Source organism: Vulpes vulpes, chromosome 5, assembly GCF_048418805.1.
Source record: "Vulpes vulpes isolate BD-2025 chromosome 5, VulVul3, whole genome shotgun sequence".
Classification (NCBI taxonomy): domain Eukaryota; kingdom Metazoa; phylum Chordata; class Mammalia; order Carnivora; family Canidae; genus Vulpes; species Vulpes vulpes.
Window position 1 is genome coordinate 133,749,355 of NC_132784.1, and position 26,963 is coordinate 133,776,317.

At 37.4% G+C, this 26,963-nt stretch overlaps 1 protein-coding gene across 4 annotated transcripts in view; it reads left to right on the top strand.

Annotated features, from left to right (window-relative positions):
- The window catches only part of HECW1 (HECT, C2 and WW domain containing E3 ubiquitin protein ligase 1), a 444,141-nt gene that overhangs the window by 242,259 nt on the left and 174,919 nt on the right, over positions 1-26,963 (top strand). For all 4 annotated transcript variants that reach the window (XM_072760066.1, XM_072760065.1, XM_072760067.1 and 1 more), the window contains one exon: positions 5,799-5,893. In XM_072760066.1, the coding sequence (XP_072616167.1) occupies positions 5,799-5,893 (95 nt within the window). The remainder of the gene's footprint in view (positions 1-5,798; positions 5,894-26,963) is intronic.

Consider the following 26,963-nt stretch of genomic DNA (forward strand, 5'->3'; position numbering starts at 1 on the left):
CTGAACCACCAGGGCTGCCCAGTGTTTTTGTATTTTTTCAGTAAATACTCAGTAGGGAAATTTCAGGATTGCAGGGTGTTTCTATTTTTAACTTTTTGAGGAATCTCCATACTGTTTTCTACAGTGGCTATACCCCTTTGAATCCCCACAAATAGCGCATGAGGGCTCCTTTTTCTCCACTTCCTTGCTCACACCTGTCGTTTCTTATGTTGTTGATTTTCGCCATTCTGACCAGTGTGAAATGATAGCTCATTGTAGTTCTAATTTGCATTTCCCTGATGGTAAGTGATGATGAACATCTTTTCACGTCTGTTGGCCATCTGGATATCTTCTTTAGAGAATGTCTGTTCATGTCTTCTGCCCAGTTTTTAATTGGATTCTTTGTATTTTGGGTGTCGAGTTTTATTAGTTCTTTATATATTTTGGATACTAATCTTTTATAAGATGTGTCATTGGCAAATATCTTCTCCTATTCTGTAGGTTGCTTTTTACTTTTGTTGATTGTTTCCTTCAATGTGCAGAAGCTTTTTATTTTGATAAAGTCTCAATAGTTTATATTTGGTTTGCCTCATCTCAGGAGACATATCTGCAAAAAAGTTGCTATGTCTGATGTCATAGAAGTTACTGTCTGTGTTCTCTTCTGGGCCTTGTTTGTTTGTTTCAGGTATAACATTTATGTCTTTAATCCATTTTGAATTTATTTTTGTGTGTGGTGTAAGAAAGTGAGCCAATTTCTTTCGTTGTATATTGCTGTCCAGTTTTCCCAATACAATTTGTTGAAGAGACTGTCCTTTTCCATTGAATATTCTTTCCTACTTTGTTGAAAGCTAATTGACCATATGGTTGAAGATTAATTTCTGGGTTTCCTATTCTGTTCCATTGAACTCTGTGTCTATTTTTGTGCCAGTACCATATTGTTTTGATGATTACAACGTTGCAATATAACTTGAAGTCTGGAATTTTGCTTCTTCCAACTTTGCTTTTCTTTTTTCAAGATTGCTTTGGCTATTTGGGTTTTTGTGTGTGTGTGGTTTCATACAAATTTTAGAATCTTTTGCTCTAGTTCTGTGACAAATGCTATTGGTATTTTGACATGGATTGCATTAAATGTGTGGATTGCTTTGGGTAGTATATACATTTTAACAATATTCTTCCAATTCGCAAGCAGAGAATGTCTTTCCATTTTTTGTGCACCTTGAGTTTCTCTCATCAATGTTTTTTTTTTAATTTAAATGTTGTTAGTTTACATATAGTGCAATATTGGTTTCTGGAGCAGAATTCAGGGATTCATCACTTTACATACAATACCCAGTGCTTATCACAAGTGCCCTCTTTAATACCCATCTAGCCCATCCCTCACCCACCTCCCTCTATCAAATCAGTTCATTCTCTATTGTTAAGAGTCACTTATGGTTTGTTTCCTCTCTCTTTTTTTCTTCTTTTCCCCCTTCCCATATGTTCATCTATTTTCTCTTAAATTCCTCATGAGTGAGATCAAGCCATATGTGTCTTTCTCCTACTGACCTATTTCACGTAGCATAATACTCTAGCTCCATCCATTTTGTTGCAAATGGCAAGATTTAATTCTTTTTGATGGCTGAGTAATATCACATTGTGTGTGTGTGTGTGTGTATATATATATATATATATATATATTCTTTATCCATTATTCGGCAATGGACATTTGGGCTCTTTCCATAGTTTAGCTATTATTAATAATGCTGCTATAAACATCGGAGTGCATGTACCCCTTTGAATCTGTATTTTTGCATCCTTTGGGTAAATACCTTGTAGTGCAATTGCTGGATCATAGAGTAGTTCTATTTTCAACTTTCTGAGGAACCTTCATACTGTCCCCCAGAGTGGCTGCACCAGTTTGTATTCCCACCAACAGTGTAAGAGGATTCCCCTTTCTCCACATCCTCAATTTTAGCCATTCTGACAGGTATGAATTGGTATTTCATCTTGGTTTTGTTTTGTATTTCCCTGATAATGAGTGATGTTGAGCATATTTCATGAGTCTGTTAGCCATGTCTATATCTTCCTTGGAAAAATGTTCTATTCATGTCTTCTGCCCATTTCTTAATTGGATGGTTTATTTTGGGGGTGTTGCGTTTGATAAGTTCTTTATAGATTTTGGATACTAACCCTTTATCAGATACTAACCCAAGTATCTTCTCCCATTTGATATGTTGCCTTTTAGTTTTGTTGTTTCCTTCACTGTGAAGAAACTTTTTATCTTGGTGTGAAGTCCTGATAGTTCATTTTTGGTTTTGTTTCCCTTTCCTCTGATGATGTGTCTAGTAAGACATTGCTACTGCCAAGGTCAAAAAAGTTGCTTGTGTCCTCCTCTAGGATTTTGATAGATTTCTGTCTCACATTTAGGTCTTTCATCCATTGTGAATTTATTTTTGTGTATGGTGTAAGAAAGTGGTCCAGTTTTATTCTTCTGCATATTGCTGTCCAGTTTTCTCAACATATTTGTTGAAGAGACTGTCTGTCTTCCACTGGGTATTCTTTCCTACTTTGTCAAAGATTAAATCCACTCCTGGATTTTCTATTGTTTCACTGATCTGTGTGTCTGATTTTGTGCCAGTACCATACTGTCTTGATGACTAGAACTTTATAATATAGCTCAAAGTCCAGAATCATAATGTCTCTGGTTTTGCTTTTCTTTTTTCAGGATTGCTTTGGCTGCTTGGGGTCTTTTGTAGTTCCAATGTATGCCAATTTTGGGATTGTTCATTCTAGCTCTGTGAAAAATGTTGGTGGTATTTTGAAAAGGATTGCATTAAATATGTAGATTGTTTTGGGTAATATAGACATTTTAACAATGTTTGTTCTTCTGATCCATGAGCATGGAATGCTTTTCCATTTCTTTGTGTCCTCTTCACATTCTTTCACAAGTATTCTATAGTTTTCAGAGTACAGATATTTTACTTCTTTAGTTAGATTTATTTCTAGGTATTTTATGTGTTTTGGTGCAATTGTAAATGGGATCAATTCCTTGATTTCTCTTTCTGGTGTTTCATTATTGGTGTATAGAAATGCAACAAATTTCTGTACATTGATTTTATATCCTACAACTTTGCTGAATTCATGTATTAGGTTTAGCAATGGAGGAGTGACGTCTTCCAGGTTTTCTACATAGAGTATTGTGTCATTTGCAAAGAGTGGAAGTTTGACTTCTCCCTGTCAAAATGGTTGCCTTATTTCTTTTTGTTGTCTGATTGTTGAGGCTAAGACTTCCAGTACTGTGTTAAATAGTAATGGTGAGAGTAGACATCCCTGTCTTGTTCCTGACTGTAGAGGAAAAGCTCTGTTTTTCCACTTTGAAGGTGATATTAGTCTTGAGTCTTTCATATATGGACTTTATGCTGATGAAGTATGTTCTATCTATCCCTACTTTGAAGATTTTTATCAGGAATGCATGCTCTATTTTGTCAAATGGTTTTTTTGAGAGGATCATATGGTTCTTACCTACCCTGATCATTCTTACTTAAAGGCATTGGAATAATTTTATTTGAAAGGGAAGCTAGTAGTGCCTGTTCAGAATGCCTATTATCTAAAATTTCCTTCCACCCAACTGTGCTTGAGGTGAGATCATTGGCCCCTCCTTGCTAATGTCACTGGCACCTACAGACAAAGTTACTTGAATTGCACAGGCTCAGTGAGGTTGCCCAGCTATATAGGCTCACTGCTTTATTCAGTGTTCCTCCATGATCCCTAACCTATAAGACATTTGCCTTCCATGATGAAGCAATAGTGGATCTGGATGTGTATACCTAACTATGTGCAGACAACTGTCAGGTGCCTTGGGGAATGCAGAACTAAGTTGTAAGATTGTCCACCAAGACCTTAAAGGCAATCAACAATAATGCAAAATCATCACAGAGAAAGAATAACTCAAGAAGGGAAATGGAAAGTGTTGACATATCTGAATTAAAAACATATCCACTAAAAGGTGGGCACTCAGGTTTCATCCAGGCAGTGGGAAATCATGACAAGTATGGTTCAATGGATAAGAAAGAGTAAATACAAATGGCTAATTAAAATTTGATGAAAAAATGTTTAATCTCACTATTAATCAAATACAAGGAATAAAAGTCAAATATTATTTTAAGCTTATATTTAGTTGATAATGCTTAATATTAACAAGGGTTCCATTAAATGGTCAGAGCTACATTTTCTGATGAAAGTGTAAAGTGCATTTTGGAAAGCAGATTGGCCACAAAAAGGGAGAATCCTTAAAATATTCACATCTTCTAAAGAATAAAATTGCAATACTCATATCTTCTATGTCAAGAAGCCTTTCTACATATAATAAAGTTTACAGATAACAGAAACCCCAAATTAACAATAGAAAACAACAAAAATGTTATCTGCAAGGGAGGCTCCAAAACATAGTATTTTAGTTGGACATTACCATCCAAAATAAAATTGAGATTTTGTCATTAAGGAGGAAAGGGAGAATGGATATTGGGTGGGTAACCATCATGTTTTGCTCCATTATTCTAGGGAGCAAACTTGAACTCCACATAATTTTCAAAAAGTCATTCATTTTTAGGGAACAGCCCAAATTTTCAAAATTACAGGAATACTTAAAATTACAAATCAATTCAATGCAAAGAATGTTGTCAACAAAGGTTTGATAGTTGAACCTGTTTGTTTAATGCTAATTTTTAAAATGCAGTTTTATTACATTATTATTTTACTGTATTACATATAGTATTAAAGCTTATAATCTTATATGTGCATAAAAACAGTCACGGAAAATTTTTTATACTTTTCTCATTGTCCATATTTTCTGTAAAGAGCATATCTAAAATACACACTAAGAAAATTGTGGACATTATTTTTTGAAACATTATCAATGATGACAAATTCCCAGATTTGAGAAACAGGATCTCAAAGTGGAGATTTCTCATGTTGTTGCAAACAAAATTAATACAAAGGGCTAACACACAGCCAGGCAAATTTTTCAAATTTAAAGGAAAAATCCTACAAACAGTAAATTGGGAAAAGCAGGTCACCTTCAAATGAACTAGACTCAGGTTGGCCACAGATTTTATCTTTAGTCATCATGCTCATCATGCACTATTTGCACTTTAAGAACTTTTATTTACTTGTCCAATACCTTGTGAGTACTATCATTAATTCTATTTATTTTACAAGGAACATGAGTTGAGAGAAGTTAAGGGACTTGCTTGTGTCTCACAAATTGTCAATAATGCAGTTGAAATGCAAACTCAGGCAGCGTGGGCCCCCAAGACCATATCTTTTCTATTTACATAGACAGGATTTTGAAGAAAAGCAAACAATGATGCAAAGAGTTTATCGTTGATGTGTATCTTGGTTTAGAAAATATAAAATATGCCTCCCATCCATGTATTTCAGTAACTTCTCAAAGTCCTCCTCCAAATTGCCAAGATACTAACCACTAATCACAATTAAATAACCAAAAATTACAGAACTGGTGGACTGGTGGTAGGCATCAAACCACCTAGAATCTTAGAAGTAAGGGTTTAAAACAAATAACCTCTAATGGGATAGGATGGATGCTGAGAAGTTGGAATAATGGATTTCACTTGGATACAAAGACCAATTTTTGATGACAGATGTTTAGAAAGATGTCAGATCTGTCCATGGAGCCACAAGTTGAATAAGCATCATCAGATGTGGCCTGCCTGCCTCATAGGAGGAACTACATGGCAGTTCCTGGGGTGTCCTTCTGGAGATGGTTATATCTTCGTGGGTTCTACTCTGCTTCTCAGTACCGTGTAATTTTTGTTTTTCAGCTGAAACTAAGATCTGCTTCAAATACTACCATGGTGTGAGTGGAGCCCTCCGAGCCACCACCCCCAGTGTCACAGTCAAAAACTCTGCAGCTCCTGTAAGTCCCATATCTTCCTCTTTGGTCAGAGCTAACCCTGGTGTTTCTTTGCTTTCCCATTTTGTGTGTGTGTGTGTGTGTGTACACACATGGGGATATAGTGGTAGATTATGATAAGTAGATAGAAATGCATCTCAAAATAGTGAAAAGGAATGGGATCCAAAGGCAAACTTATTAAAATTGCATCACTTTTTGTTTGAGAAATGTTAGACTTCAATAGTGAGATGTTCGTAATAGATTCATGCTTAATTCAGTGAATAACAAATGTTCCTTTAGAACATATTTTTTAAAATTCCTTGGTCTTAAGTATTTATATTTTCATACGTTTTAATTTCTTTTTAGGCTTATAAATAAGTTTATGGAATAGAAATTTATAAACTCAGACTGATTTTGGTTATAGAATAATGAAATAGTAGACCTAGAAAAGACTACAATCGCTGGTCCTTTTTTCCTTTATATGAATGAGGAAACTGCCTGCAGTGCCTAAGTGTACCTGAGCTCACGGTTGCAGACCAAGGATTTAAGACACATCTTTTGTTTGTTCCTCTCTGGTTTTGCTCAGTACTCCAATAATAGATGCTGTCTTTTCCTAAATTACAGTCTAGTTTGCATCTTTGTGGTGTTTCTTACCTTCATTTTCAATACATCTGATTAGCTGAAATCTGCTATCAAGAGGCATTCTACTTCCTTTTCACATAAATTAAAGATTACTCGGTGGGGGAGGCTGACCAAAAACCAGTAAGGACTTTGTCAGGGTGATGTAAGTAAAAAAGATTTGGTTTCTTCCGTGTAAAAAAAGAAAGAGCCTGGATGGCTCAGTCAGCCAAGCATTGGATTCTTGATTTTTGCTCAGGTCTTGATCTCAGGATTGTGAGTTCAAACCCCACATTGGGCTCCAGCAGGAAAATTTGAAATGAAATATGAATGATTTGGAAAGAACTTTGCCTCAAATGAAAGAAAGAAAGAAAGAAAGAAAGAAAAAAAGAAAGAAAGAAAAAGAACTTTGCCTCTAAAGACATGGGTTTGCTGGTTCATAAGTCAGTTCTTCAGGGTATGGAAGATGAATGACTTGAGTCCTTGGTGGTATAAGCAAGATAAGCAGGCCTTGGAGCCATGGGCTGGGCTGCCTCCATCCATAGAGCTGGTGCAGAACTGGATTCTGGCCAGAGAGGAGGTCCAGGGCTTCCTGTCAGATGACATATAGCAGGAGGCAAGGGCAGGGAGAGAGAGGGACCGTCTGCATTTCTGACTGGTTGTACCATTTTTTCCTGCAGTAGCCAGGCAGACTGGAGAGTGATGTCTGTCATTTTACTGGGTAAGACAGAAACATAAGTGTGGTGGTTTAGAGATGCATTCCCAGAGTGCCAAACTCTGCTCTCTGGGCCCATCACATGTGGGGAATTCTCAAAAGAGGGTACCAGGAAAAGCCAAAGAGGCCCTGATATAAGTAGCCAATTGTCAAGGCAAGGAGTGTCAGCTAAATCCAAGGCGGCAAAGCTGGAGCTGGGGCTGAACCAGACACAGGGAGACAAAGCAGAGAGACCCTGAACACACAGGAGAGAAGAAAGGATGGAAGTGAAGGCAGCTGACTCAGGAAAAGCCTTACAGACGCAGGCACAGCGTGTCATGCAATGAGGCAGCTTCTCTCCAGACACACTGATTTCTCAGCCAGGATGGGCTTGCCCATTGATGGACAAGCCTTTTTGACTCGAGACTGGAATGGGGGAGGAGAGTTCTCCACCTGTTTCTGCCTGGAGTGGTACTGTGGGTGAGCTTGGGCAGCCCTGAAATCTTTAGGATTCCTTTTGTAGAGAGGACTCTCTGGAGCATTTGGCTTTTCTGAACTCAGCCTCGTGGGGACTCCAGATATAATCTGCTTCTCAGACCAATGCAAAATGCAATACATATCGTCACAGAGGTATGCAGTGTAAGCCTAAGAGGTGCCAACCACCTGGAACAAGGTGCCAACTACCTGGAAAACTGCCTGGATTGCACAGTAGACAAGCTTTACGAAGTGGGATAAACTGTCAACAAACAGGCTTTCCAGGAGCTGCCAACAAGAAGCAAGGGCTGTCTGAGAAGAGGAAACAGCATGGGAAGTGCTTCAAGCTACTGTTTGACAGGAAAGGTCAGGAGATTGCATTGAATCTGAGTCAGCCCCAACCTCATCGTTGTTATCCCACCTGTGCCAGCGTTGCTTATACTTAAATCTCAGATAGCTTGACGTACTTTTGAAATGCTGTCATCCTCATGATCATCCCCTTAATGACTTTCTCCTATAAATCAGTAGACACTTGGGTTGACCTTTTATGTATGTTCCACAGACAACTGTTGTTTCTGTTCCTAATCCCCACACATGTGAGCACCAGATCATAAGGCCAAATGATGCCAGGAACGGAGAGGAGTCCTCGCACTGGCATGTTGGAGTCATCCGCAGAGGGAATATGCATTTTCCTGCAGAGGCGCAGTTGGGTTTTATAATAGCTAAGCTAGTGGCTATTACAGCCTGGTGCACTCTTCGGAGAGTTTCACTTGCCTTATTTTAGTTGATTCACAGCACATCTGTGAGACAGGCAGGAAGTGCCATTTTGGTTACATAACCATTTGGCTATCTGGTGACGGAGCTGAAAAAAATCTCAGTTTAGTTACTGATATAATCTAGCAGCCTTCTGGGTGAAATAAGTGTTTGCAGTCTGGTCTAAGGACTTATGCACACTGTTTCTAAGGGGAAATGCTATTCAAGTTTTCCAAAACCAATTTGCCAATAAACTTTGAAGTATCCATTTTATCCATTTTTCAGTGGAGGATTTCTGGTACTGCACTAATCTTTTATGGAAAGACGGCTGCCAGTGGCCATTATGTCATGCCCCAAGGGTCAATGAGTTATTCTGTGGCAATATGCTAAAAATATAATTCTTTGAAAAGAGGAAAAGATGTCAAATGCCCCTTTAGTATATAATCAGCCCTTCAGTGTGTTTGAGCACAATATGTTTTCATTATGTTTCTCATTTCCTCATTCCCCCTTATCCTTTGTTTTTCTCCTACTAACAATCATTGAGGACCTAGTGATAAAAAGAGGTTGTCACCTATCCTTACCTTTCAGAGGGTCTCATTTTTTTTATTATTCTTAATTGTATATACTAATTGTATGTCAGAAACTATGATGAGTAAGGGGTGTAGAAATCAATGAAATACAAGTCCTGGCCTTGGGAACTCATGGTTATTCTATTGTGAGTTATAAATACTACTTGAAATGTCTGGTGCTCTCATGTGAAAACCCATTGGGCTGGTGTATAGAGAAAGCAGTGAGGAGGTGCCTGCAGCGGCTGAGAAGGCTTTCAGAGGAGGGAGCGTGTGGGCAGCATGAATGGGATTTGAGAGGGCTGGGATTGAGGTAAGGCACCTGCAGGACAGCAAGTGCAGAGGTGTGGGGTTATAAAGTGCCGCAGGCCTGACAAGAAAGGAGACCTGAATTGTGTTAGGTCTGAAGAACATATGACATATATCACCCTGCACTTTGTTTTTCATACTGTTTTATTGGGAGCATCTACCATATGTTTTATATTTTACTTATATTTTCTATAGAAAATCATGTTCAAAATAAGCTCTTTCAGCTTTTTTGCCACCTTTCTCTTGTGCATCAGTCTCTCTTCTAAGCCTCATGATATTTTTTCCATCTCCTTATTTATACATCAAAGGACAGAAATCTCTCCAAACCTACAATTTGCCAAAAGATGGGGCAGGTAAATTGTTTTAGCTCAGCACTGTGAATTTTCCAGCTTTTCCTTCAGGTATATACACATATACCTGATTATATATATATAATTTTCTAGCTTTTTCAATGAGATATTGGAAGTGAACATAATCCATTTCTGCTCCTTCTTCCACCACTTTGATCCAGTGTCTCTGCAAGCAAGTTTTTGATGATAAGTGAACAGCAGAAAGATCAAAGTTCTCTGCCAAAATGTGAAATATCTTTCCATAAGTTCATGTTCACAGATTCATTTGCTTTGTCAACCCTTTAGCAGAGATAGAGTTCACATTCTCCTATTTGAAAAAAATAAATCAAGTGAATAGGACATTTTTCTGAGAATGTAGGTTCAGTTAGTACTCTAAAATAAGATCAGATTGATGGGGCACCTGTGTGGGTGGCTAGTCGGTTAAGTGGCTGTCTCTTAGTTTCAGCTCAGGTCATAATCTAAGGGTCCTGAGATTGAGCCCCTCATCTGGCTCCAGGCTCTGGAAGCTGGACACATGGAGTCTGCTTGTCCCTCTCCCTCCCTCTTTCCCCTTCTGCTCCTCTCTCTGCTTCAGCTCTCTCTCACTAAAATAAATAAATGAAATCTTTATAAATAAAATAAAAAATAAAATAGATGAGATTGAGATTTTCCTTCACAAACAGTCTGGGTCTCCTGCAATGGACAAATAGGTGAATAAATAGCCCCCAAACTCTTAAGTCATTAAACTTGGTTCTAGTAATATTTGTGTTGGGAATTTTAAAAGCAGACTTTTTGGAAAAATTTCTTAAATTATTAAAAATAACCATAGGCTAGCTACCTTAAAGTAACAAACCTCCTGGAAAACACTCTGGCCAGATAAGTTGCAAAATTAACTCACAGGCTAGTGAATGAGGAGATCAACTGTCAAGAATTGTTAGACGTAAACTGATAATTTGATCAACTTCACAGAAAATAATAAAATGATCTTGAGGTTTACGTTTGGCAGAGATTAAGTGGAAGACTAGTTGCTGACTGAAGTCATTCTCGATAAGCATCAATTGTAATATGTCCTCAGTTTGAGGGTGAAGGTCTCTCAATTTACCAAAGGATCCCCTTTATCCTGTATGTTCTTTTTTTTTAGTTGCTGTATCTTTTTTATATTTTTTATAATAAATTTATTTTTTATTGGTGTTCAATTTGCCAACATACAGAATAACACCCAGTGCTCATCCTGTCAGTTCTATGGAGTCTTAACTTCACCACCAAATGTGTCAAGAAGTACTCCCCAAATTAATGGAAGAGTAAAGAGTTTATCCTTCTTGTTAACTGGGATGGATGGCGCTGCTCTGCTGGGGTGGCCCTGGCATTGGATCCATGAGGGACCCAACAGAGGTTCTCACAGTCCCTCAGGCACAGACAGCCTAGAGCAAACCTTGGGATGGCAGCACTTCCCAAAAGGCTACTTTTTCATAATTTTAGTTTCTTAAATGAGTTGTACTATGAAAGAATTGCCTCTACACAGTGAAAGAGGGACTTGAGGCAAGTTCAGAGCCATTTTCCTTAAATCTTAAGAAAATTGGGCCTTGTAAGGATTTAGTTGGAATTGGCCATTGTGTGATCTCACCAGACTTGTGCCCTACAAACATGTTCTTACATCTGCCTTCTTTTCCAGTTCTGATTCTGGGAACCTGACCCCATGACATTTTGGGAAGGTGACATGATGTTTATTTTATGACTTGGATTTTATACTAGCTGTAGGAGCCTTTTGTAAATTAATTTTGTTTTGTCTTTTTCCTCACTAACACATCCATAATTTTTTTTTTTTTTGTAGCATGCCACCAGTACCTATCCAACCAGGCACTAAAAGAGAACTTCGTCAATAGTCCTATGATGAGATGAAATTCTGAGACTTGGTCCCTAATATTCTGAAAATCAGCTTCTAAATGAAATAATCTCATTTCTAAGACTAAGACTAGGACTCAATCTCTAGGACTAAAAGGGCAAGAAGTCTGAAGTAATTAGACTGTACAGTATTCTAATTTTTCATTTCTTCCCTTCATATATATGCCTGTTAGCCTTTCTTTATGAGTGAACTTAAGAAAACTTTGTGGAAGCCATAAATCAAATGCTACAGGCAAAACACAATAAATGTAAACGTGAGTGTTCCTGCTAAAAACTGCACGCATTATTTATTTACATGCAAAGGATCAGTGTTGCCCAGACATTTACTAGCGAGCTATAGAATGATTTTATAAGGGGGTATTTTACAAGATCTCCTCACTATTGTAACTTTAAAGTCTGTCTCCATTCCACAAAGTCCAGGGGCACTGGGAAAGGGGTTTCTCAGGGGATTAGGGAGAAGTTGGTGGTTAGGTTTTTTTTAACCTTTTGATCCCCTGCACCAATTTTATGGTTGATACGGACATATCATTTCTTCTATTTGAGAATCCATAGTCACCTTTTGTCTCACTCCTAATACATGCAGCACTCTGATTCCCCAACCCTGGCAGTCTGCTCAAAACATAGTTCTTTTGTACATCTTTATGTAACCTATGGATTCTATGACTCATTTATTCAGTTATTTATTAATGAGCTCCTCTGTGTTGACCACTAGTCATACAAAACTGAACAGAATAAATAACTGTCCTCTTGAAGCCTGGGATGGGGTTGAGTAGTAGGGAGACAAACAAGAAAACAGGCAATACCAAAGGACTATTCTAAGTGCTCTGGGAGTGAACATATAGGGCACTTTAGGAGGAACAAGAATGAGAAGGCCCAGAACATGATGGAAGACTTTCTTTTTTTTTTAATTTTTATTTATTTATGATAGTCATACAGAGAGAGAGAGAGAGAGAGAGAGAGAGGGGGGCAGAGACACAGGCAGAGGGAGAAGCAGGCTCCATGCACCGGGAGCCCGACGTGGGATTCGATCCCGGGTCTCCAGGATCGCGCCCTGGGCCAAAGGCAGGCGCCAAACCGCTGCGCCACCCAGGGATCCCAATGGAAAACTTTCTAAATGGAGATCAAATCATGGCCAGGATTCTTGATCAAGCCATTTATTTTTTGCTACACTATTTTACCCAGGTTGGCGGGGGGGGCATATTATTGTATCTTCAGCACAAACCCCTTGAGGTTTTGATTAGACTAATGCAGGGGAATATTTGGGCATTTGTATTTTAGGTAACATATTAGATGGACCCATTTTTGTAGAAGAGAAATAAGAGGAAAGGAAGTCCTAGCCATACCAAGCATTCTTCTCTAAAGAATTTACTCAGGTCCTATCTAAAATCATGCATCTTAAAAAAGTATCCTGAAAAAAAAAAAAAAGTATCCTGAAAGTTTGGATCCCATCCTGGCCCAACATTAAAAATTTTTGTTCTGTTTCAGGGGAAGAGATTCAGAGCTTATTCTAAAGTGAAATTTTGAGGTCTTGAGTCTAGAGGTGGTATTTCCTGATAAGGTTCCTCTACCACCTTTGTTTTGGCATAGGGGTTTGCATCCTTCCTTTCTGGGGTGTGGGAAGCAAAATGCTAAATCATAGTCTCTTGATTTTCCATAAAAGCTACATTTGAAAATACCTAGACACATATCACTAGTGGAAACCGGAGATCCTTTGTTTGTAAGAGCCGTGTTCTTTCACTAGGGCTGGGATAGCTGTAAAGCCCTGATGTTATGTGGGTGTGGTCATGCATGCCCTGGGGGGTGAATCCCAGACAATCATCAGTTTCTGAACAGGATTCATGATCCCAGAAAGCTTATCACTGTTAGAGAAAACACCAGTATCACTCTTTGCTGATAAAGAGACCTAATTTGTCAGGCTTTGTGCTGTTTAATGTCTACCTTTCCCTTTATTGGAGTAAATACCCTAGTCTTTGGCAACCCTATATAAAACCAAGAATGTTCTTAATGAAAGAAAACATGTAGTAAATACCTAGATAAGAGACCTAAATCTCGAAAAAAGATGAATCTAGACATGAATATATCCAGTGAGCCTGATACAGGAGGACATGAAAATTAAATGCAGCCCTCTTTTTTTTTTTAATTTTTATTTATGATAGTCACACAGAGAGATAGAGAGAGAGGCAGAGACACAGGCAGAGGGAGAAGCAGGCTCCATGCACCGGGAGCCTGACATGGGATTCAATCCCGGGTCTCCAGGATCGCGCCCTGGGCCAAAGGTAGGCGCTAAGCCACTGCGCCACCCAGGGATCCCAAATGCAGGCCTCCCTCTTAAACAGAAAGCTTTTTGTTTTTCTTCGGCACCATGATACAAATGTTGACTTCCCAGAGATTAAAGTCAAGGAGCTTGACCTAGAGTAGACAAATTAAAAAGTATTTGTTCTTTCTAAAACAAAGCAAAATGGATGAATTCATAGGTGAGGTCTTTCAAATAATTGAGGTATAAATAAATATAGAGCAAAAAGAAAGAAAAAATCTTCTAAAAAATTTTCCTTTCCCAGCACAGCACTGATACTAGAACTGTCAAAGATAGCACTAAAACAGAAAACCATAGGTCAATCTTATTGATAAATGTAAGTATAAAATCCTTAAGTTGAATATTGGCAAATAGATTTCAAATGTAAATTAAAATAAAACATTATACCCAGGTTGTAAAGTGACCTCAACATTCAGAAAATTATTATTACTATAAACCATGTGAGTAGAAAATCACATCATCCTCTCCATAGATACAAAAAAATCATCTGACATTTTTTTCTTTTAGTAATGCTTGTACTTTCAGAGCAATGCTAAGTAATAGGGGTATTAATAGTGATCTCGTTGTCTTGTTATCAACTTTAATGAAACCATTTCTAGTGGCTCCCCAGAAAACATAGGCAAGAAATGAAGATTCAATATTGGAAAGAGGAACAAAATTGTCATCACTTATAAATGACCTGACTATATTACCCAAAATAATTGATTGAAACTCTTAGAAACAATAAATTATCTCTAATGTATAAGAATTAATAACTACTAAAAGAAAGAAAAACCAATTAGAAAACATAATGAAAAAAAGGATTTCATTTTAACCAAGAAAAATAAAATATCTTACTAAGAAATGCGCAAAACGATGATTCAAAAAGATATCTGCTCTCACATGTTCCCTGCATCATTATTCACAATAACCAAAATATGGAAGCAACCTAAGTGTCCGTCAGTGGATGAATGGATGAAGATGATATGAACTAGATGATAGATGATTAGATGATAGATAGATGATAGATAGATAGATAGATAGATGATAGATAGATACTATTCAGGAAATCCCACCATTTGTGACAGCGTAGATGGACCTCAAAGACATCATGCTAGTAAAATGAGCCAGAAACAAAGACGAATACTGTATGATTTCATCTGTGGAATCTAAAAAAGCTGAACTCACACAATGTTATATGTCAATTATATCTCAATAAAAGTGGAAAAATGTGCAAGATCAATTTGATGAAAAATTTAGAACTATTGAAAGATAGAAGATTTGAATATATGCAAAAATTAACTGTGTCCCTGTTTCAGAAGCTCAGTGATTAAGCTATATAAATTCTCTGTAAATTAATTTATAAATTCAACATAACTACAGTTAAAATATAAATAGAATGCTTTTGACAGCAGAGTAACCCTAGCTTCATCAGAACAAATATGTGAGAAAAATTTTAATGGTTTTGGGAAATGAAAATTATGGAGAAAGACTAGCTTGCCAGGAATTAAAACGTGCTATGAAGTTATAATTATAATTGTTAATGAAGAAAGAGACTAATAGAACAATGGAAAAGAAGAGAGTAAGAAAATAGATCCAGGATATTGGGGACTTCAGTTAACAGTTAAGGTAATATTTAAAATCAGAGATTTTATCATATATGGTATTATGGCACCTAAACAAATTATATAATACATATATTAATTATATAAATACATATATGTAATATATATATAATAACCCCCCTGATTATTCCTAATTCCTTATGTACAAATGGGTAGAAGTTTTCAATACTTACATAAAAATAAAAATTCTAATAAGAAAATATGCATGATTTAAAATCTTGGAGAGGAATAGTTCTTTCTAATCAGAACACAAAACTCAAAGCCATAAAGGAGAAGTACCAATCATTGTATTAGATACATTTAAAAACATCTGAATGGAGGCACCCCGGTAGCTCAGTTGTTGAGCATCTGCCTTTGGCTCAGGTGATCCTGGAGTCCTGGGATTGAGTCCCGCATAGGGCTCCCTGCAAGGAGTCTGCTTCACAGGGAGCCTGCTTCTCCCTCTGCCTATGTCTTTCCCTCTCTCTGTGTGTCTCTCATGAATAAATAAATAAATAAATAAATAAATAAATAAAATCTTTTTTAAAAATCTGAATGGAAAAGACTCTAAAAAGTTAAAAGTAGGAAATAGAAAGAAGAGAGGAAACTGATAAAACAATCAGGCAAAAGCTAACTTCTTTAACTTACATAGAACTCATTTATATTGTTTAAGGAAAAGACAAACCATTTTAAAAGCAGGCAAAGAACCTGAAGTCAGTTTTTAGGGGAAAAAGTACAATCACCAGTGAACACATGAAAAGACACTCCACCAGAAGAATGTGAAGACAACCACATTGGGAGAAAATATTTGGAAAAGATATATCCGATAAAGGACTATTAGCCAAAATATACAAAGAACTCTTAAAATCAGCAATAAGAAAATAAGCAACCCAATATAAAAATGAGCAAAAGATCTGAACAGACACCTGACCAAAGAAGATATACAGGTGGCAAATATGTCCTGGAAAAAGTACTCCACATCATATGTCAACAGGGAAATACAAATAAGGAGATACCACTACACACCTATTAGGGTGGCTAAAATCCAGACACTGCCAACACCGAATGATGACAAGGATATGGAGTAACAGGAACTCTCATTCATTGCTGGTAGCATGACAAATGATATAGCCAGTTTGAAAGACAGTTTGGTAGTTTCTTACAAAACCAAACATACTTTTACCATATGATCCAGTGATCACACTCCTTGGTGTTTATTTAAAAAGTTGAGAACTTAAGTCCATACAAAAACCTACACACAGATGTTTAGAGCAGCTTTATTCATAATCGCCAAAACTTGGAAGTAACCATGATATCTTTCATTAGGTGAGTGGATAAATAAAAGTATGGTACATCCAGACCATAGAATATTATTATGAGCTATCGGGCTATGGAAAGACATCGAGGAATCTTAAATGCATATTGCTAAGTGAAAGAAGTCAATCTGTAGTTGTATATACTGTAGGACTCCAAACATATGACATTCTGGAAAAGGTAAAACCATAGAGACAGTAAAATGGTAAGTTGTTGCCAGGGGTTGTGGGGAGGGAGGAATGAATATAAGGGGCCCAAAGAATTTTGAGGACAGTGAAATTATTTCATATGATACTGTAATGGTGGATACAAAGATTTGATTATTCATTTGTTCAAACCCACACCAAGAGTGAGCCCCAGTGTGAACCAGGGACTTTGGGTGATAATGATGGAAGCATGTAAGTTCATACATTGTAACAAAGATGGAAGATGTTGATGATGGGGGAGGTTGTGTGTGTGTCTAGGGACAGGGGGTATATGCTGCTCTCAGGGGGTATATGGGAGCTCTCTCTACTTTCTGCTCAGGTTTCCTGTGAACCTAAAATTGCTCTTAAAGAAAAAGTCAATTTTTTAATGAAAAGTTTGATAGTTCTTAGAAATGATGAGGGTGTGGAAGAAGCATGTGTACACTACTGGGTCCATTTTACTTGAGGCAGTTTGTCAATATATAACAAATTTATCAAAATTTCTCTTAGGTATATTTGCAAAATATCTTTGAGATATATGTACAATAATATCCATTGTGCATTGTAGGAAAAGCTACAACAAGAAAAACCAACGTGTCCATAGTTGGGTGACTGGATGGTATATCCCAAGGGTTGAAGATTAGGAGGATACAAGTGTGATTATGGGGAAAGTTTTATCAAGTGAAAACAAAAAGTAAGACATAGAACAGTGTTTTTAATATTACCACATTTATGTAATTTTTTTATTAATAGTTAAAAACAGATAAATACAGAATTATTTTCAAGAAAGGAAATAAGAAATGAATAATAGTGGTGACCTTTGAGGATTTTACTTGTTTATATTTTCTAACAATGGATTCCTTTCCTTTATTCCTGTTTATATTCCCTAAAATATTATTTTTTTAAAAAATCAACAGGAGTCCTCAAAATAGGTTGTGAAATTTTGTGTTTTCATCATAGTTGTTTTGCCACTTTAAAGTCAGTATTTTTTTTAACAAAAAAGGCAGTTGCATCAAATAAAAAAGAATGTTTCCTTTCCTCTCTTCCATTTTCTTCCCAGGACTGGGCTTAAAAGTTTCTTAAAAATGTGTAGTGTCACAATTTAACCCTTGATGTGAAGGGAAAGAACGTCTCCTGGCAGATGTTGACATAAGAGACTAAAGCCAATGCCAGATCCTCCTTTTCCACAGCAGGAAGCAGGTGTCAGTCCTCACTGCAGTCTGCTCTACCCCACCCCACCCCCCACCTCCATTCATGTGATAGATAAACAGGAAAAAAAAGCAAAACACTTGGTCAATATTAAGAAACAAGTTTATAATTAAAACCATAGATGAAGAAAGTGTTCAGGACAGATATCAAAAGGAATTTCTGGTGGTTACAAGGTCACTGGATGCCCCAAACTTGAAGTGGGAAAAGCTAGAGGCAAAGCAGTTTGGCAGCACTGGGGACTCGGTGGTTACCACACCCCCAGCGAGTAAGTGATGTGTGTGCTGCCAATGCAGTTTGGTGTAATTCCCACCCCACCCCCCCTTTGAAGTTTGTTCATTTTAATCTGCCTGTATATAAAAATACAAATTTGAGTAAAATATCCCATTTCACAGAGAACAGCTGGTGTACTTCATTTAAAATTTTAAAGAAGTTTTTACTGTGCTGAAATATATATAACATAAAATTTACCATTTTAACCATTTTAAGCACACTTAGCCATTTTTAAGCATATAATGCAGTATCATTAATTACATTCACATACGTTGTCCTGCAACCTTCACCACCATCCATCCCCAGAACTTTAACATCATCCCAAACTGAAACTCTGTACTCACTAAATAACTCCACTTTCCCCACCACCACCCAGTCCCTGGCAACCACTACTGATTTACTGTCTTTATGAATTGATTACTCTAGGTATCTCATTCACATAAGTGGAATAATTCAATACTTGTCCTTTTATGATTGGCTTATTTCACTTATTATAATGTCTTCAATGTCCATGTCATAGCAGGTATCAGAATTTCCTTTCTAAGGCTGAGCAATATATATATACCACATTTTATTTATCCCTTCATCATCCATTGATGAACACTTGGGCAGTTTGGCATAGATTTTTCTAGGGAGAGTCCATTGGTATTTGAAGTGAGGAAACTGTTGCATTTCTTGAATTGAAGGATGTTATTCCTTATCTTTAAAAAGTATTCTGTAGTTAAAATGAAGAGAAACAAGGAAACTCATAGTGTTTGACTCCTGAATAAATTCAATGTAATCAGCAGAATGAAATTCTAGAAAATTTCACTTGTGTTCTCAAAATGATCCAAAATTACACTGTATCTTTGAAACTCTGTAAGAGAATGACTTTGTAAGAAATGACAGCTAGGAGATAATGGGATGCCTTTAAACAGCTGGCACAGATAGCCTGACCTAGAGGCTACAGGAATGGAATCACTGAGTTAGAAGACAAACTAAAAAAAATCACCTAAAACCCAGTGAAATAAGAGAATGAGAATAGAAGAGATGAAAAGAGAGAATAGGGCAGCCCAGGTGGCTCAGCGGTTTGGCACTGCCTCCAGCCCCGGGCATGAGACCTGGATGACCTGGTCTCCTGGAGACCTGGGATGGTCCCACATTGGGCTCCCTGCATGGAGCCTGCTTCTCCCTCTGCCTGTGCCTGCCTCTCTCTCTCTCTCTCTCTCTCTCTCTTTCTCTCTCTCGGTGTCTCTCATGAATAAATAAATAAAATCTTTTTAAAAAAAAGAATATAGAGAATAAAGAAGATCTAGAGATCAAATCTAGGGACGATAGGGATTTCCAAAAAAAAAGAATTACCAATGAACTAAAGGATAAAAACCTGTTCCAATCTTAAAAAATACATCTTGACTTAATACTGAAAGTCCTAATCATGTATCAGATATCTGGAGTTTATATAATAAAATACACATATATATACATGGTAGAAAATTTAGTAAGCACATAAATAAGGAGGAAAAAATGATAATCCACCATGCAGCAGCCTCTGGAACTATTATATCTGGAAGAATTTTCAAAGTGAAGAATCCTATAAACAAGCAGGAGAAACTTTCAGGATACTTGGGAAAAAACAAAAGCTAAGAAACTTTGAATGTTCCCTCCCCAGCACTAAACGTGGCAAGATGATTATTTAAAGGAAAATTTTATTTTCTACTGTATCAGCTGTCAAAGATATGTAAGAACAAGGGAGGACAGATATCCTCAAGCATTTAAGAAGATAGAAATTGCCCACACATCAAACACATAATCCAAGATTTGAAGAAATTGTGGATGAAAGTAAATAAGGAAACTAATGAGCTATAAAGAGATGAGCAAAATAATTATGAGGATGTAGTATTGTTTTATCAGCCAAATATATATTGTATGATTTATTGCATAAATGGGTTAAACAAAAAATACTTTAACCTTTACATCAAAAAGCACACTTAAAAATGTTAAAACACACACACACACACACACACACACAAAGAAAACCTCAGTCTCAAGACTTGCCATGGTAAGAAATACTTGTTTAAATCAAAAAGTGAGTGTTTTACTTGTTGAGGCTCAGAGGGATTTCAGTGGGGCCTTTACCCACCATGAACTTCACAGGGGCAGGTGTCCACAGTAGGTAGCTTGTATACATAGGTCTGATCTGTTAATGTTGAAAATATAGCTTAGTATGTTGAATCCATTGAAATATGCCTGTATATGTAGATAAGCTTCACCTCTATTCCTGAGCAGCAATGAGGACTAACACGGTGACTATATTAGTAAGCATGGCTTCCATAAAAAAAAAAAAAAAAAAAAAAAAAAAAAAAAAAAAAAAAAACAGATAGTGTGGCTTAAACAACAGACATTTATTTCCTCTCTTCTAGCCTTCTGAAAGCTAGACATCCTAGAGCAAAGTATTGGCAGGGTTGGTTTCTCCTAAGGCCTTTCTCTGTGGCTTGAGATGGCCCCTCCTCCCTATATCCTCACTTGGCCATTTCTCTGTGCACATGCACTTCTGGTGATGCACTTCTGGTGTCTCTTCCTCTTATAAAGACGCCAGTCTGATTGGATTAATGCCCTGCTCTGAAGACCTCATTTAAACTTAATTACCTCTTTAAAGGCTCTATCTTCACATATAGTTACATTAGGAGTTCAGGCCTCAACATATGAATTTGGGGGGACATAAGTCAGTTCATAACAGAGACCCACTGTCTCCTTAGGCTGACTTGACAAAGTCCACCCTAGCTGCCTATTGCACAGTGTCTATGCTTCAGGAATATTCAAACAGCTAGCTTGCTATCAACCACTGTCATACATAATATATATTTTATATATTTATATAAATATATATTATCATACAAGTATATAATTATGTATGTATTTAATATATATTAAAGTGTAAAGATTTGAGTCTGATTTTCTGGGACTCTAATGAAACAACACTGGGGAAGAATGCTGATCTTAAAGCACCAGTCCTGTCTCCTTGGTCATATAAATACAGACACAGATGTAGATGTAGATATAAATATATGCATATACTTAATTATACGAATTTCTTTTCTTATTTACATATGCTTGATCATCTCACAGTCTGACAAACCAAATATATATTCATACATTACAACACTTAGCCTTGAAACATTAGAGGTTTTTAAAATCAAAATTGGGAAACCTTAGTTTTGTCTGGTCCCAGGAATTCAGCCAGATAGCTATTAAAGCATGGCAGGAACACCTGCAAGCTCAACCAGAGGTCTAAGAGAAGAATAGCTACAACTCTACAAATAGAAAAGCGACCACTTTTCCCAATAAAGACAAGACAGAAAAACTCACCTCAAAAAAGAGAACAAGAGGCAGTACTGATGCCAGAGACCTAATCAGCATGGATATAAGTAAGATGTTGGAACTAGAGTTCAGAATAACAATTATAAAGATACTAGTTGGACTTGAAAAAAAAACATAGACTAGAGAATCTCTTTCTGGAAAATGAAAGCACTAAATCTAATCAAGTCAAAATTTAAAAGGCTATTAATGAGATGCAGTTAAAAGTAGAGGCTAAACTGCTAGGATAAATGGAAGAAGAGAGAATTAGTGATACAGAAGACAAAATGTTGGAAAATAAATAAGCTGAGAAAAACAGAGTTGAACTGGATCCCGAGGGGAAAATTTGAGAAATAAGTGATACCATAAAGTAAAACAATATTGGAATAATTGGGATCCAGGGGAAGAGGAAAGGGGCGTGGGGCAGAAGATATATTTGAGCGAATTGTAGCTGACAATTTCACTAATCTGAGAAAGGAAACAGGCATTCAAGTCCAGGAGGCACAGAGAACCCCCCTCAAAATTAATAAAAATAGGTCAACACCCTGACATACAATAGTGAAGCTTGCAAATTTCAGAAACAAAGAGAAAATCCTGAAAGTAGCTCAGGGCAAGAGGTCCTTAACCTACAAGGATGGAAATATTAGACTGGCAGCAGACCTATCTGCAGAGACCTGGAAGGGCAGAAAGGGTTGACATGATATATTCAGGGTCCTAAATGAGAAAATTATGCAGCAAAGAATACTTTATTCAGTAAGGCTGTCATTCAGAATAGAAGGAGAGATAAAGAGCTTAGAGGACAAACAGAATTGAAAAGAACTTGTGATCACTGAACCAGTCTTGCAATAAATATTAAAGGGGATCCTTTAAGCGAGGAGAGAGCCCCAAAGTAACATGGAATAGAGACAATATACAGAAACAGTGACTTTACGGGTAATACAACGGCACTAAATTCATATCTTTCAGTAGTTACCCTGAATGTAAATGGGCTAAATGCACCAATCAAAAGACACAGGGTATCAGATTGGATAAAAAAGGAAGACTTTAACACCCTACTCAAAGCAATCGACAGATAATCTAAGCAGAAGTTCAACAAGGAAACAAGGACTTTAAATGACAAACTGGACCAGATGGACTTCACAGTTATATACAGAGCATTCCATCTGAAAAAGCAACATATAACACATTCTTCTCAAGTCTACATGGAACATTTTCCAGAATAGATCACAAATTGGGTACCAAAAGATTGAGATCATCCCCTGCATATTTTCAGACCACAGTGCTTTGAAACTTGAACTCAATCACAAGAGGAAATTTGGAAAGAACTCACATGGAGGCTAAAGAGCATCTTACTAAAGAATGAATGGGTCAACCAGGAAATTAAAAAAGAATTTTAAAAAATTCATGGAAACAAGTGAAAAATGAAAACACAACTGTTCAAAACTTTTGGGATGCAGCAAAAGCAGTCCTAGGAGGGAAGGATATAGCAATACATGCCTTTCTCAAGAAACAAGAAAAGTCTCAAATACACAACCTAACCTTACACCTAAAGGAACTGGATAAAGAATAAATAACAGCAGGAGAAGAGAATTAATAAAGATTAGAGCAGAAATCAATGAAATAGAAACCAAAAGAACAGTAGAGCAGATCAGCAAAACTAAGAGCTGGTTCTTTGAAAGTAATAAGATTGTTAGACCCCTGCTCAGACTTATTAAAATGAAAAGAGTCAGGACCCAAATTAATAAAATCATGAACGAAAGAGGAGAGATCACAAATAACACCAAGAACATATTATGAGCAACTATATGCCAATAAATTTGGCAATCTGGAAGAAATGGATGCATTCCTAGAGATGTGTGAACTACCAAAACTGAAACAGGAAGAAATAGAAAACCTGAACAGACCCATAACGAGCAAGGAAATTAAAGCATTCATCAAAAACCTCCCAAAAAAAAACAAGATTCCAGTGATGGATGGCTTCCCAGGGGATTTCTACCAAACATTTAAAGAAAAATTAATACCTATTCTTCTGAAGTTGTCTCAAAAAATAGAAATGGGAGACACCTTGGTAGCTCAGTGGTTGAGCACCAGCCTTGGGCTCAGGTTGTGATCCCAGGGTCCTGAGATCGAACCCCACATTAGGCTCCCCATGGGGAGCCTGCTTCTCCCTCTGCTTACGTCTCTGGCCTCTCTATGTGTGTCTTTCATGAATAAATAAAATATTAAAAAAAGTAGAAATAGAAAGAAAACTTCCAGACTCTTTCTATGAGGCCAGGTTTACCTTAATCCCCAAACCAAAGACCTCATCAAAAAGGAGAATTGCAGACCAATATTCCTGATGAACATAGCTGCCAAAATTCTCAACAAGATACTAATCAATAGGATCCAACAGTGCATTAAAAGGATTATTCACCACAACGAATTGGGATTTATTCTTGGGCTGCAATGGTGGTTCAACATCTGCAAATTAATATGATGCTACATTAATAAAAGAAAGGACAAGAACCATATGGTCCTCTTAGATGCAGAAAAAGCATCTGACAAAGTACAGCATCCTTAAACTCTGAAGAGTTTTAATCCCCTCTTGGGACAGAGGAAACATAATTGAATATCATAAAAGCCATCTGTGAAAAGCCCACAATGAATATCATCCTCAATGGGGAAAAACTGAGAGCTTTTCCCTTAATGTCAGGAATTACAGCAGGGATGTCCACTCTCACTACTGTTCAACCTACTACTAGAAATCCTAGCTTCAGCAATCAGACAACAACAACAGCAAAATAATGATGTAAGAGCCTAGATATCCATTGACAGATGAATGGATAAAATCGAGGTTATATATGTGTGTATATGTATATGTACAATGAAATACTACTCAGTCATCGAAGAAAATGAAATCTTGATATTTGTAACAACATGGATGGAACTAGAGAGTATTATGCTAAGCGAAGTAAGTCAATCAGTGAAAGACAATTATCCTATGATCTCACTCATATATAGAATCTAAGAAACAAAACGGCATCATAGGGGAAGAGAGGGAAAAATAAAACAAGACAAAATCAGTAAGAGACAAACCGTAAGAGACTCTTAATCATAGGAAACAAACTGAGAGTCGCTGGAGGGGAGGGGGGTGGGTGATGGGGGTAACTGGGTGATGGACATTAAGAAGGGCGTGTGATGTAATGAGTACTGGGTGTTTTATAAGACTGACAAATCACTGAACTCTATATCTGAAACTAATAATACACTATATAGTAATTAATTGAATTTAAATTTCAAAAATGTGAGAAAAAAATAAAATCAAAATTGGACCAAAATAAGTATATAGTATATCATCCTTTTTAACATTTTAAAAATATATAAATAGTATATGCTCTTTGGAAATACATATAAACAACAACAACAAAAGAAATACCACCAGTAATCCTACCACTTAAGAGCCTTAGGAACTCACAGAAAGTAAAAGGTATTTGATTATCTCAGCCCTGGAGCCAGTGTTTGGAGAAAGTTTAACAAGCCTCCCAGGGAGGGAGTCCCAGGCAGCACTTGGGTTATGTGGGTTCTCATCTGCCACAGTGCCTTTACACAGTAAGTGCCCAATAAATGATCATCAGGTTGGCAAAAATCGACCTGAAAACTTTCTGGTCTTTAAATCCCAAATGGCCTTTCTATAAAAACTCTCTTTATTACCACTTCATTGGAGGATTAAAAATTTCAAATATAAAGATTGTAATTCCAGATTTACAACTTTCAGTTCCAGTATTCAACTCAGGGGTCACACTCTGGGGGGTGGGGGGGAGGAAAAAAAGAAACACCTTCCTTTAGGGAAAACGTCCTGAGAAAATGTAGATTCTTACTTCCCAAGGATCTCACAGAGCTGATTGAATAAATTATATCTGAGCTTTACACAGACTGAATGAATGTAGTCCAAAAAGCATCCTGGTTGGGCAGAGATACACCAGGGCCTTGGAAGGGGGGGGTTCAGTTCTTCCTCACCTCAAGCAGAAAAATAACAGGCCACATGTGGGAGATGCAGAGACATCCTCACCCCCGGGAAGGCCACCCCTCCCTTACACCAATCACATTTTCAAACTTAATTCAGAGTCCCTGGTTGTCATGTGCGGCAAACTGCCATCAACATTTTTTTCATCCTTGATCTATGAGGAAAGTGATGTTCAGGTTGAGTAGCTGGTGATTTGACTCTAATCGCCTCATTTCTTTGCTTCAAAACACAGGGCCCAAGGAGCCAAGCTCTCAAAATGTGCTTATTCAAGAATTCTTTGTTCACCTCGGGTTCTGGTAGATCAGTAAGCCCCTTGTCTTCTGACTACCTGTACGGGGCCATGAAAGGCCTCACATTTAGGCCACTGCGGCTGACCGAGGAGCCAGGACCAGCACTTGCAGGTCAGGCATCCTCCCGGTTGCTGTTTCCTTAGAGCCTCAAAAAATCAGAATCAAATCCTTGCATTTTAATGCACAGAGATAATTACTTTTTCTCCTTTGGAGCTTTTCTATGTTACTTTTGACAAAGGGTAGAAACCCTACAATTAATAAGGCCTTCAGGCATGATTGTGTGTGGAGAGGCCCTTCTCTGTGTTCCCACCAAAGAGAAGTCATAATTATCAGGCAGCCCTAGGATCTAAAGTGGATCCAACCTCTGGGTGTTCCTACAACTGTCCCAGGGCTGTGGATGATTCCTCCTTCCGCATTCTTGACTGCAACCCTCTTTTCTGAAAAAAGGCTACTCTGTCTGCATTTCAGAGGAGGTCAGTAGAACCTTAGCATGAATGCTTCGGTGTATGGCTGTGTTTATTGATCCACCCAAATAGATGCATTTCTATATAGTCACTAGCTGGTTGTGGAGAATTCCTTGAGTTTAACTGGAGCCAATTTAATTTTATTGGCCAAGGATACAGTATGTGTGTGTCACACTTTCAGAGTAACAAAAAAATCATCCTTGCTTAAAGTTGCCAACGTTAACCTAAGATTTTTTTTTAATCTAGCTATTTTATTTTTTTAAGATTTATTTATTCATGAGAGACAGAGAAAAAGAGAGAGAGAGAGGCAGAGGGAGAAGCAGGCTCCACGCAGGGAGCCCGACATGGGACTCGATCCCGGGACCCCAGGATCACACCCTAGGCCGAAGGCAGGGGCTAAACCGCTGAGCCACCCAGGGATCCCTAAATCTAGCTATTTTAAATCATTATGCTCTCTTAGACCCTTTTTAGCGATGTCTTTCTA